We start from the raw sequence: 13,400 nt of genomic DNA, 5'->3' as shown, positions 1-13,400 counted from the left end.
ATGCTAGGTGCTGGGGATAATAATAATAATCATAATAATAATATTTGTCCTGCCTTTTCGAAGAAGACCACGACAACAGGGAGGTGGTCCCATAAATTGGATTTTTTATGTGAAGAGGTGCTATACAAAGTCAGCAGTCTCACTTTCTCCCCCAGACCCATTTGGGTCCAGTGGCCAGATATGAATCAGGACTACTGGAGATAGCCCTGGATGTGAAGCAATCAGGGTGAAGTGACTTGCCTAAAGTCATGCAACTAGAAAGATTCAAGTGTCTGAGGTCAAATTTGAACCCCCTTCCTCTGGAATCCAAGGTCAGTGGTCTATCCACTGTGCCACCTAGCTGCCCTTGCTGGGGATACAAATGGCAATAAGTGAAGCAATCTTACTCATATAGGATTTTACATATTCCTAGTTTGGGTGTGGAGGAGAAGGAAACTAAGAGGGAAGGGAAGGGAAGGGAAGGGAAGGGAAGGGAAGGGAAGGAAAAAGGAAAGGAAAGGAAAGGAAAGGAGGTAGAGAGAGGAAAAGGGAAGGAAGGGCAAGAATGGAAGAGAGGAGAGAAGAGAGGAAGGTGGGATATAAGGAAAGAAGGAAACAGAAGGAAGGAAAGAAGGAAGAGCAAGAGAAGAAGGAAGAAAATTTAATAGACCTTGTAAAAATAGAATTAGGATTAGGAAAAAATGAAAAATTGGCTTGCCCATCCTATCACATAGCATGATTGAGAGCTGCAGGGTCACAGCTCAAGTGCTGGCCTGGTGTCCACTAGGAAATGAAGATTACTAGGACATTGGACATACCTGGACCTGAATAAGAACTACATGGGATTAGATGAGTCACAAGCTTTGTTGATGAAATGAAGATATTATGACTATAATGAAATGCAAAGTGATGAAAGTTCCCCATTTGTTGAAATCACATCTACAGTTATTCCTTCCATATCAATGGGGGGGGGGGGTCAGGGACAAAGCATCCCTGCAATCTGAAAAATCCATATAAAATTATTTCACCCTCCCTTCTTATCAGAGAAGTCTAATTTTTTTTTTCTTTTTCCTTTATGGGGGTGTTTGCTGTATCATTTTTTTTTAATTTGAGTTATTTGATCATCTCTCATCTGTTGGAATTCTTGTGTCATCTGTAACTTCAGCAAAACTCCCCCCAAATTTCCATTTAATTTATTTTTAAGACCTATTATATCTCAAATATCAAAACTATAAAATTTCAGTGTAGATGGGATAATGATATTTCAGGATAAAGTTGACAACTGGGGTTCACGCCCCCCCTAAATTGTCAAATATTGATTTAATCAGAAAATTGATGAACCAGTAAGCTTAGTTTAGGTCCTGCACACTGAAAATCAGTCAGGCTTCCTGATACATAGATTGTGGCCCTGGAAACTCAGCCATTAGATAGTGCTCTTGGGTCCAAGAGTTGGGTTCAGAAATTTCCATCTGTGGTTAAGCGCATGTGGAAAGCCTCAACTAATCTGCTTTGACAGTCCAAGAATCCATTGCCTTCTATTCTCCATTGGATCTTGCTAATGAACCTTTTCCTTCCAAAGGAATGAAATATTACCCTTAAGTTTCTTGAGATCTTTGAGTTGTTATAAAAGGGGAGGGTGAAACCAAATGATTTCCAAGGCACTTTCCAGCTCTGGTATTCCCTGTTCTAAGCCCCCTTTACCCCATTCATTCTGAAAGTCTCTGTTCTAAGGCTCCTTCCAGTATTTACATTTTTTAAGATCCTTCCCTTCTCTAACATCCTGGAATCCATTTCATCCCTCACATTCTCTGTTTCCCTGAATATATTTCTGAAATTCCCATTCTATGAATTGAATCTGACCCTTTTTACCCAAGAATGTTGTATCAAATGGACCGTGGATTTGTTTTGCTTTCTTCTTTTGCTTCTCTATTACCAGTAATGCCCACCTTTGCTTTACCTTTTAGCTTGGCACACGTCACATTCTGGAGACTATGGAGGCAGCAGGCCATTCAATTAATACTTTGTTTCTTTGTGGGGGTCTCAGCAAGAACCCTCTTTTTGTGCAGATGCATGCTGACATCACTGGTAAGTCAGTGAGAGGTTGACCTTTCAACCAATTAGGGATAGCCTGATTCCCCCTCAGGGTCAGTGGGACCAGGAGAGAGTAAATGGTCCTGATCCTCTGAATCCTTGTGATGGACAGAACTCACCTCCCCCTGCCCTGGGATTTTCTTAACAAAGATCTCTAGAAATGCTTCCAAATCCTGTATTTTGAATAGACTTTGAAGGGACTTCAGGGGTACTCTAACCCAAACCTTTCCATTTGCAAAAGAGGAAACTGAGGCCCAGAGCAATTCAGAGATGTTATGTTTTTTTCTCCAATGTCCTGTGCTGTTTCTTCCTCATTTGCTGAAATTAGTTTGTTGTTGCTGTTTAATCTTGGATATATTTTCTATTTCTTTGTGTACATTTTACCCCTCCTCCATACTCATTTCCCTAATTGGAATGTCTTCAATTAAGCTCCTGGAGGTCAAGGATTGTGGACTTTGGTTATTATATTTCCTCCTAGAAATCTTAATGCATTAGTTTTCTGTTGTATTGTTTGCCTTCCATGTAGATGGGTGAACACTGGCACCTGAAGCAGCATGGTATTAAAGGAAAGACCTTGTCTTATGAGTTTCTTGATCACAAGTCATCACACTTCTCACAACTCCAAAAAAATAAGCTATTACGAAGTTATTATCATTGACAATTAAAAATAAAGATGTAGTCCTTTAAGGATGAAGATGGTAAGTTTGTTAGTGATACTGATGCCAATGATGAAGAAAGTGATGATGATGATGATGATGATGTCCAACTGAAAATCACTTTTTGGTCTAAACTGTCATGATTAATAGAAGGGAAGCCTCTACATGAGATCTGATGATCTTTGCCTTCCAGTTTCTTACAATTTTACTGTACATGATAGTACATAATACATTCATCAAAGAAAGGCCAAATCAAGTGGTTAGTCAGTATACATGCCCCAGGAAAAGTAATGGAAGAATGACTTCTTCTCCTCTGGTGAAATCTTATAGACTTCTCTAAAATGAGGATTGTGGTCAAAAGACCCAAAGATTGAGACTGAAAAATAGAACTGGATTTCAAGTCTACAAATATCTTTGCCCATCCTGGGATATAAAGAAAGTCAAAAACTAGTACCTGCTCCAGAGAAGCTTGCAGTCTAATGGAGAGAAGACAGTATGCAAACAACTATTTGCAAATAATATTTATAAAGGGCAAATTGGAGATAGTCATGGAGGGAATCCAGGAGGACCAGGAAGGGCTTCTTGTAGAATGTATGATGTTAGCTGAGACTTGGGACAGAAGCCAGGATGGAGAGGTGAGGGAAGAGTTCCAGAGCATGAAACTGCTTAGAGAATCCTGTATGAGAAAGGCCAGAAAACCAGTGTCACCAAATGACAGTGAAGGTGGGGAAAAGAATAGGCACCAGATGATGAACAGCTTTGCAGGCTAAACTGGATGTTTTACATTTGATCCTAATGGTGATAGGAAGATTATGGAGATTATTCAATAGAAAGGATTTGAACCCAGGGTCACTGATTTCAAAGCCAGTGCTCTTGGCCCAGCAAGAGCCCCCATCCAAATCCCATTGGGCTTGCTGAAGACTTTCCACAGGATCAGGTCTGTCTGCCACATTCTGTTGTTTTGATTTCAAATGGTCTATAAATGGAATTTGGCTTTTATTGTGTGGACTTCCTACCTTGATGCAGACAAGAAGGAATAAGGAGATCAGCCCCAGGTGAGCCCCCAATGCAGAGCAACCTATGGGAGCCTGAACTGAGACCTTAGGACTGATGGTAGTCTCTGTCTGATGAGATCAATATCAAGCAACTCCCTTCCTTTATTGGAATCCAGAGAAACATAAGGCCAATTTCACTGCAGAGAGGCTCAGCTTTGGAAACTATTCTCTAGGGGCCGAAATAAGAGATCTATTAATAGGTATTTGGATTAAAATGTAAACTGGAATCTTTGGGCTGGAGCTAATGACCAGATACAGTCCAGTACAAAGGGCCCTTTTTTCTGGGTTTGGAATTCCCCTCCTTTTGTAAGGACATTGACTGACAGAGGAATGGCAAAGTTCATCTGCCTTGAAATGCTCTTGGTTCTGCTTAGCTCATTAGTCTATCAGATAAAATAACTGGAATTCCAGAAGTCTCTCCCATCCCTTCCCCCATCCACCCCAATTCTTCGAAGAAAAGACCACATTTAAAAGCTGCACTTTGGAAGGCCAGGCCTCATTACTCAAACCAGTCAGAAACCACCTCCCATCTCCTTCAAATCTCTTCACTGCTCAAATTTTCTCAGGGAGGAAGAGGATATCGATTTAGTAAATTCTCTTTCCAGTATACCCACAGAGAAAAAACAGTCGAGTTCTGAACCCAATGGAAAAATGGGTTCTGGCATACAGAATCCTATAGATAAAGGGTCTGAGAATCAACTTGGTATTTAAGGAAAGCTGTTATTATCATTGACATAAAAAACAGATATAGTCCTTTAAGGATGAAGATGGTAAGTTTGTTAGTGATACTGATGCCAATGATGAAGAAAGTGATGATGATGATAATAATGTCCGACTGAAAATCACTTTTTGGTCTAAACTGTCATGATTATATGAGGATTCTGGGTGTATGTAAATTCCTTTCATCATTGTGGTTTGGTAGCTTATCTCTAACATTGAGTTTTAGAAGATATAATGTGTAGAGGCCTGAGTTCAGATCCTTCCTTGGATACCAGGTAGTTGCATGGTTCTTGACCATTAGCCTTACCTTTCTCAATCTGGAAAATGGGGATAACAAAAGGGTTTTTTTAATTTGGAAAATGGGCATAATAATATTAGCTATGTCACTAGGTGATTACAAGGACTAAATAAGCTATTATATGGTCAAGATTTTGTGAAAATTGAAGTCATCAACAAGTGCTGGTTATTATTTACCTCCCCGTTTGACCCCCAGCATGGTGATGTCATTTGGGTTCTCTTTGAGCATGGAGGACAACAACCAATCAACCAATAGTGAGGGAGTTGCCCAGGGTGTGGAATACTAAAGTGAATTACCTATGGTCAGACATGGAAAATTTTTTGTCAGAGGCAGGACTTGGACCCATGTCTTTCCTTTTCTAAGATTCTAAGATCCATCCTCTAGTCAATATGCTATAAATGTTACAGCTGGACCTGCATCCAAATCTTTGCTCCCATATGTACTATATAAATGACCCCAGTAAAGTCACTCCTTCCTATGCCTCAATTTCATTGTGTCTAAATGGAAGGATTTAGACTAAATGACTCGTCATTCAATAAATATTTATTAAGCTCCAAATATGTACTGGGTAGTGGATTGATTTGCAAAGAAAGGTAAAAGACAGTCCTTATTCTCAAAGACATTCAAATGGGAGAGACAACATGCAAACAATTAAATAAAAAAAAATGACTGGAAATGGCAAAGGGAGAGAAGGCACTACAATAAGGTGGGGTTGGGAAAGGCTTCTGGAAGCCACTGTCTCTATAACTTCAACCAAGTTGCTTTATATTTCTGGTCTTCCATTTCCCAGATGCAGTGGGAGATGCTGGGACTACATGATTTCCAAAATCCCTTCTGTTATGGTTCAGTAGAAATAGGGAAAGGCTCAGATATAGAGGACCTGAGTTCAAGTCATGATTCTGCCATTTTCTACCTAGCCAAGCCAGTTTCCCAATCTAGCCCTCTGTTTCCTCATCTGTAAAGGTGAAGGAAATTTACTTTGGAGGATTGGACCAGATGACCTTGAAGGTACCTGTCAGTTGTAAATCAATGATCTTGTTTCTGTCATTCATTGTTAGGAAGAAAAATGTTTAGTTCATAAACAGTAACTCTATTAGAACAGTCTTTCTTTTGGAATGAACTTTGCCAACATGATTAAGGTCAGAGCCAGGAATTGTTGTTTTATTTTGCAAATATATTAGGCTGACAGTATGGTCAGAATTCCGTCCTTAGCCTCCAGTTGAGGTGTCCTAGGTCATTGCTCAATAAAAACACCTATCTCACTAGCTCTTTGAGGATTACAGAGGATTTTCTCATAAGACACAGAGCCTTTGAAGCCAAGGATGGGTGTGTATGATCAGCTCCATTTTGCAGAGGGGTCAAGAAGGGTCAGGGAAGTCACAGCTGATAAATCAGAGAACCAGGATTCAAACCCAAATGGACTCATGCTTAGTCTCTTGCTCTCCTTTTCCCACCCTACTACCACTACCATGCAATGAAATCCCTTTTAGAGAACTAAAGAAAGACTTTACAAATCAAAGAACAAAGATATCTCTTAAGGCCATCTTGTTTGTTTGGCCAGGAAAGGAAAAAGAATGAGCCCCTACTATAGGTTGGAAACTGCTAAACACTTTCAAAATATTATCTTCTTTGATTCTTAACACAAGCTCTGTGAGGTAGATGTTGTTATGGTCTCAACTTTACAGCTGAGGAAACTGAGGCAGACAAAGGTGAAAGAACTTGTCCAGGTTTAGACAACAAATAAATGTCAGAGACAGGATTTGAACTCACATATTTCTGCCTACAGACCCAGTACTTTGACTACTATGGTACCCATGCTTAACCCCTTTGCTGTTAGATTTAGTACTGAATTAATCCCTTCTTTTTGGAGATGGGGAAACTGAGTCAAAATGATTAAATGATTTCTCTAGGGCAGTAGTTTTCAAACTTTTTTGGTCTCAGGATATTTTCAATGCTTTTTTTTCTTTACAAACAATTATAAATTTCTATTAATCTATTTTGCTTTTAAACAAAAAATCACTGATTTTCTCCCAGAATTTTGGGAAGGGAAGGGAAGGGAAGGGAAGAGGGAAGGAAGAGGGAGGAAAAATCTGCACAATTAACATCTCAAAAAACATCTGAAAATATGTGCACTGTAAACCTTTGTGTACCTCCCACATCTACAAGCCCTTTGGAACCTAAAATTATTGAGGACTCAAAGAATATATGCTTATTTAGAAATTTAAAGTGTTCATTCACTAATCAGTTTAAAAATTAGAATAAACTAATTGTACTTAAGCATAAATATCATTTTTATGAAAAATAAATGTATTTCTCAAAAAAAGTTATTGAGATTGGCATTTTTTCAATTTTTTTGGTAAACCTCTTGAATGTCTGCCTTAATACAAGATCACTGATTTCTCATATCTGTTTTTGCATTCAGTCTATTGACTTATGTTGCTTTAGTTGAAGTAGAATGCAGAATATCTAGTCTCCTGTAAAAGGAAAGAGTATTTTGATAATTGAATAATGGTTCAATATTATTATGAAAATACCTTAAATTTCATGGATCCCTCCTGAAAGTCTTGGGGTCTTCTGGGGAATCCCCACTTTGAAAACCACTAGCCTAGAGAAACATAGGCAGTAAAGCTGAACAAAACTGTCCTTAGCTCAGTCCAGTGTCCTTCATACTATTTTAATCATAGTTAGAGATGATAAGGGACTCTGGAAGTTATTAGTGCCATTCCTTCATTTCATAGATGACAAAACTAAAGCCCCCAAAGATCGACTTATTCAATACATGTAGCAAATGATCAAGTTGAACCCGATACTCAATTCTTTCCTTGTGTTTCTTCTGCTTACATTGTCTTCAGGACTCAGTCATGACCCCATGGTCTGTTAACTTTTATCCTCTACTATTTATTACCCAGAATCCCTCATCTCCCCCTTCACACCACCATCATCACCACGATCACAATGATCACCTTCAAATCTTCATCTGTGGGTAACTTCTACAATATAATTCCCTTATTATTTTTAATTTTTTTAAAATATATATTTATTCCAAGGCAATGGGGTTAGTGACTTGCCTGAGGTCACACAGCCAGGTAATTATTAAATGTCTGAGGCTGGATTTCAACTCAAGTCCTCCTGACTCCAGGACTGATGCTCTATAATTGAGCCACTTAGCTGCTCCCAATTCCCATCTTTCTATTGCATAGCCACATGGTATTGCCAGATGAAGCCAGAAAACTATCAGGATCTCATACCCTGTAAATTCTTGGGACAAATCTGGGCTGGTCCCTTTACTCTTCAGGAGACTGGAGAGATGGCAACAGCCAGCAGGAACAATAGACTGCTGGAAGATGTCCAGGAAAGTAACTGGGGGTAAAGAGTCTTGAGGTAATGCTGGTTGACTATGGAGGGAGACTGGGAAAATTGGTCCTAGAGAAAAGAAGACTTAGGGTTGCATTGGCTAGTTTCATGTTACGTGGAAGGGGGGAGATTAGTTTGGTTTTAGTTGACCCCAAAGGGTAGAATTTGGAGCAATGGATGGAAGTAGTAAAAGGGTAAATTGGAGCTGGACATAAAGACAAGTTTCCTCATAATTGCTGTTCATTTATTTCCATTGCCTTGACAGAAGAGACAGATTCCAATAGACAGAGATGAGGAGGAGTGGGGTGTGTCCTGAACAAGGCGGATAATGTCACAAATAGATAAAGTTGGGAAATAATAGCTACTGTTTCTATAGTGTTTGCTAGGGACCAGACACTTTCTTGTTGCCAATCTGCCATCTTATATCTAGCATATGCCAAGGCTCAAGGATTAAGTAACACCTATATGCTGGAAATGTGCTAAGGGCTTTCCAATCATTTGGGCCTCACAACCACCTTGGAACACATTATCGTCCCCATTTTACAGTTGAGGAAACTGAGGCATACAAAGGTTAAGTGACTTGTAACACAGCTAGTAAATGTTTGAAGCTGGATTTGAATTTAGATCTTCTGGACTTCAAATTCAGGACTCAAAGCACTTTGATGTCACCTAGGAATCCTTAAATAGCATTGTTGAGTTGGAGCAATGGTTAGTTCACTACTCTGAATGGTCTATAATGGGAAGTAAAGCTGGATTCTCTGCCCATGCTGAGATCCTTTGCTTCTTTCTTCACTTCTGTCTCTTGGGATCTAAGCTCGGTTCATGTCTGTTTTCCCAAATTCCTCTTTTTCTGATTGTTTCATATTTCAAACTCAGAGTCAATGAATCCAACTACCTTCCTGCAAATTAATCAACTGAGACACAATGGAATTCAATGATTTTGCCCAGAGTCATATGACTCTGACATGTCTAAGGAAGGATTTGAACCCATTTCTCAGTGGTACAAAGTCCTCTCCACAATGTATCCCTGCCTCCCCAGGAAGAAGCTGCTAATCATGTGTTGTTGTGGTGGTGGTGCTCAAGTGAAGTTTGTTGAGTTGAATTGAATCAAATTTCAGCATGGTATAGTCAAAAAAAGAAGCAGAAAAGTTTGGTTAAAGAACAATTAAGTTGTTTGACTGTAAATCATTCATCTCTGTGGAGCTCAGTTTCCATAGCTGCAATGTAAAGGGGCTGGCCAAGATGGCATCTGGGGTCCCTTCCACATAGAGGAGCCTGCAAATCTAAATGGCTTCTCTAGACCTCATTTTCCTAATCTGTAGAATGGGTTTCCTAGACTGGGAGCCTCCAAGGTCTCTAAGCTTCAGATCTTAGGAGGAACACAGCCAAGGAGCTCTGCCACAGTGGCATCTCCGGGAAGACAGTGCAAGGATTGTCTGAGCCCTGATTGCTGTTTGCCCTGAGGTTGGGGGGGCAAGCTGGGGAGGGCAGGGGGCCACTCCCTCTTCCTTGTTTCTAACCATACTGTTCCCATCCTGTCCAGGCTTGCCTGTCGTCCTCTCCCAAGAGGTGGAGTCTGTCTTGGTGGGGGCTGCTGTACTGGGAGCCTGTGCGTCCGGGGACTTCCCTTCGGTCCAGGTACGTGCCTGGCAAGGGGCAGGGCCTGGCCCGGGGCCTGTCTCTGTTCTCTGGCTGTCAACAGCCTTTTGGGGCGCTTGTAGGCCACAAAGCACAGCAAGGCTATCATTAAGAAGGAGAGGCCTCGGCCCAAGGAGGAACACAGTCTTCCTGCCTCAGGCCCCTTGGTTACTGTTAGCCCTGGATCCTCTCCCTACCACACACACACACACACACACACACACACACACACACACACGCACACATGCACACGCACACACACACATACACACTCATACACATGCCACACTAGGCACACATGTACACATACTCACCAAACACATATAAATACACACATACACACACCACACAGGTATATCCATAAACCCTTCCCTTTTTTTCTTTTGCATTTTCATAATTTTCTTTGAAATGATTTGTTTGCAAAGTTCCTCCATTCTTTTGTGTTGCAGAGTGGAATACAGGATGGGGAAGGGAAAAAGGAAAGAGGGAGGAGGTAAGAGAGTGGTTCTAGGAGGGCTTGCCCAGCTGGGAGTCCAAGGAGAGCAAGAGACCACAAGATCTGAGTTTAAAAAAGACAGTTGTGTGATCTCTGAGGCTCAGTCTGATTGGTGTAACTACCCCTAGGACTGTTGTCATTGGTTTGGAGTCACAAAAACACTTGGTTTGGAGAACTTTAATATAACATGAAACATTAATTATATCCACACATGCATGTATGGATATAGACACAGACATATCCTGCCTCCATTTTAGGGGTTCTGAACATAAAGTGCAACGTTCCAATAGATAATATCTGCATGCATGTGTGTGTGTAGTGATGTATCTGGATACATATCTCTCCATCAATCAATCTCTATCCTTTTTTTAAAACATGCATCTCTTTCTCCTTCCTCCCCCATATCTCTCTCCCTCCCTTTTTCTTCTTTCCCTCTCCTCTCCTCTATCTTTTCTCTTTGCCTCTGTTTCTCTGTCTTTCTCTTATCTCTTTGTCCCTTTGTCTCTCTGTCTCTCTTTGTCTATCTGATCTCTTTGGGTCTGGCTCTCTCTCTCTCTCTCTCTCTCTCTCTCTCTCTCTCTCTCTCTCTCCCCCCACCCCCACCCCAGACACAAACTTTGCTGGTAAGTCCAATATTATTTATATTGATTCTCCAGAATAGACACTATTGTTTAGTCTTCCCTTTTGTTAGTGCTGTTAGAGGACAGTAGAATCTTTCAGAGGCAGAAGACAGTTCTTGAAGTCAGAACCTTACATTGGAATGAAAGAAAACAACAAAAGAAAAGGCAGTGGGAATAAGGGAGCATATCCCCATAGGGAAATTTAGGGAAGAGTCCTGGTCCTGGTCATCCAGTTCCTACAAAAGCTCACCTATGAGGATAAAGGAGGAAAGAAAGGGGAAAAAGGAAGAGCGAGGAGGAAAGAAGAAGAAAGCAAAAAAGGAAGAAGAAGAAATTGGAAAGAAAAAGAAGGAAAAGAAAGGGGGGAAGCTAGGTGACACAGTGAATAGAGCACTCACTGGTCCTGCAGTCAGAAGGATTTGAGTTCAAATGTAGCCTCCCACTCTTAATAATTAGCTAGCTTTGTGACCTTGTGCAAATTACTTAACCCCATTGCTTTGTAAAAACAAACAAAAAAGGGGCGGCTAGGTGGGGTACTTGGAGTCAGGAGTACCTGGGTTCAAATCCGGTCTCAGACACTTAATAATGACTTAGCTGTGTTGCCTTGAGCAAGCCACTTAACCCCCTTTGCCTTGCAAAAACCTAAAAGAAAACAAAACAAAAAGCAAACAAACAAAAAAGAGGTAAAGAGAAAAAGAAGGGAGGAAGGGAGGAAGACACATGTAAAAGGGCCTCTGGCTTTTGACTCCTGAATGGTCTTTTGCCTTCCATACAGATAACTTTTCCTAACTCTAAGGTCCATTGTCCTGTTTCCAGTGATTCCCTCTCCAACATATAGGTTCTCATTAGCTTTCTTCAGTGGCTGCTTGCTGGTGAATGCCTATAAGCATTTCTGTCTGAAGCTAAAAAGTCCTGGTCTTAAGTGAATACAATCCATTTCTTGATTGAATTTTTGGAGCACCTTACATTTCCTCATCTACCACGTGAGAGGAGGGCACCAAGTCAGGGTGAGTCATTGGTGGCTTTAGGAAAGATTTAATACTAAACGTGATCCCAGATTTTCCATTCCTGATTGTTATTGGCCATATCTGTATTAACATCCTGAGCTTTTCTTTCCCCCTAAGAAGTCTATGAAGGAAAGTCTCTAGTTATGGATGTAATCTGAGGTAAAACTCTGCTTCCAACTGGATTTGTAGAGTGGAGATATCAGTACAATTAGCAAAATGTCTTCTTGATGGCTCAGGTAGCTAAGTCAGGTTAGGAAGTTTTCATGCTCTTCCCCATTTATGTGTGCTCCAACATTCCCCAAATTCCTTTTATTATTGCCTCACCCACCAAAGATTTCACTGTCCTTTTTTTGTTTGTTTAAGTTTTTGCGAGGCAAATGGGGTTAAGTGACTTGCCCCAGACCACCCAGCTAGGTCATTATTAAGTGTCTGAAGTTGGATTTGAACTCAGGTCCTCCTGACTCCAGGGCCAGTGCTCTATCCACCAGGCCACCTAGCCACCCCATTCACTGTCTTTTAAAAAAAATGGGTTCTGTTTTGCAGAATCCATACCTCAGTTGGAAATAATCTATTATTGAGCCTTAATTGTCCATTAAATGGCAGATTTTAGGAAGGCAGAATATCATTGGTCTCACTTTCTGGAGAGCCTAGGGGACATTGGGGTTGATAGCATGGAATACCCCATGTACACAAGAAATCACATACATATATAACATAGTTTTAAGGGATTCCTTAGACCATCTAATCCTCCCTAAGGGCTTAAAATTTCCCAAGACTTTGAGGATATGTGATTTATCCTAGAAATGACCTCCTTGAGGGCAGGCACACTTTTTATAATTTTTCAGGCATGTCCAATTTTTCATGGCCCCATTGTGGTTTTCTTGGCAAAGATACAAAAGTGGTTTGCCATTTCCTTTGCCAACTCATTTTTTACAGATGAGGAAACAAAGTCAAACAGGGTGAAGTGACTTACCCAGGATCACATAGCTAGTTGGATTCAAATTCAAGTCTTCCTAACTCCAAGCTTAGTCCCCTATTTACTGTTCGACCTAATTGCTCCTTTTATCTTGATCATTTTATCCTCTGTTTTAAGAACCTAGGTGATACTTAATAAAAATGTATCTAATGATTAGTTGTACTGTCAGAGTTTGAATAGCTTTGGTGGTCTAGAGATCATTATCTCCTTATAGATAATAATAAATTACATAACATGGAAGTAAAGAAGGAAGGAAGGAAGGAAGGAAGGAAGGAAGGAAGGAAAGAAGGAAGGGAGGAAGGAAGGGAGGGAGGGAGGGAGGGAGGGAGGGAGGAAGGAAGGAAGGAAATATATATGTAATATAATTTTATTTTATATAATAAATATCTAAATTTAAAAATGGGAAAAATATAAAGTAATATATTGAACCTTTCCATAGAAACTAACATTGTCCTTCCAAAGGGTTTGTTCCTAGAATCAATGTACATTGGTGACCACAAGTGAGTGGGT

General features: G+C 40.4%; 1 protein-coding gene across 8 annotated transcripts in view; it reads left to right on the top strand.

The window, feature by feature from the left end:
• Positions 1–13,400, top strand: part of FGGY (FGGY carbohydrate kinase domain containing) — a 529,413-nt gene that overhangs the window by 432,657 nt on the left and 83,356 nt on the right. For all 8 annotated transcript variants that reach the window (XM_074221312.1, XM_074221313.1, XM_074221311.1 and 5 more), the window contains 2 exons: positions 1,944–2,064; positions 9,697–9,791. In XM_074221312.1, coding sequence (XP_074077413.1) covers positions 1,944–2,064; positions 9,697–9,791 — 216 coding nt within the window. The remainder of the gene's footprint in view (positions 1–1,943; positions 2,065–9,696; positions 9,792–13,400) is intronic.

The sequence above is a fragment of the Macrotis lagotis genome, chromosome 2, assembly GCF_037893015.1.
Source record: "Macrotis lagotis isolate mMagLag1 chromosome 2, bilby.v1.9.chrom.fasta, whole genome shotgun sequence".
NCBI lineage: Eukaryota > Metazoa > Chordata > Mammalia > Peramelemorphia > Peramelidae > Macrotis > Macrotis lagotis.
Note: the sequence above shows the minus strand (reverse complement) of the source record. Positions and strands in the feature narration are given on the sequence as shown.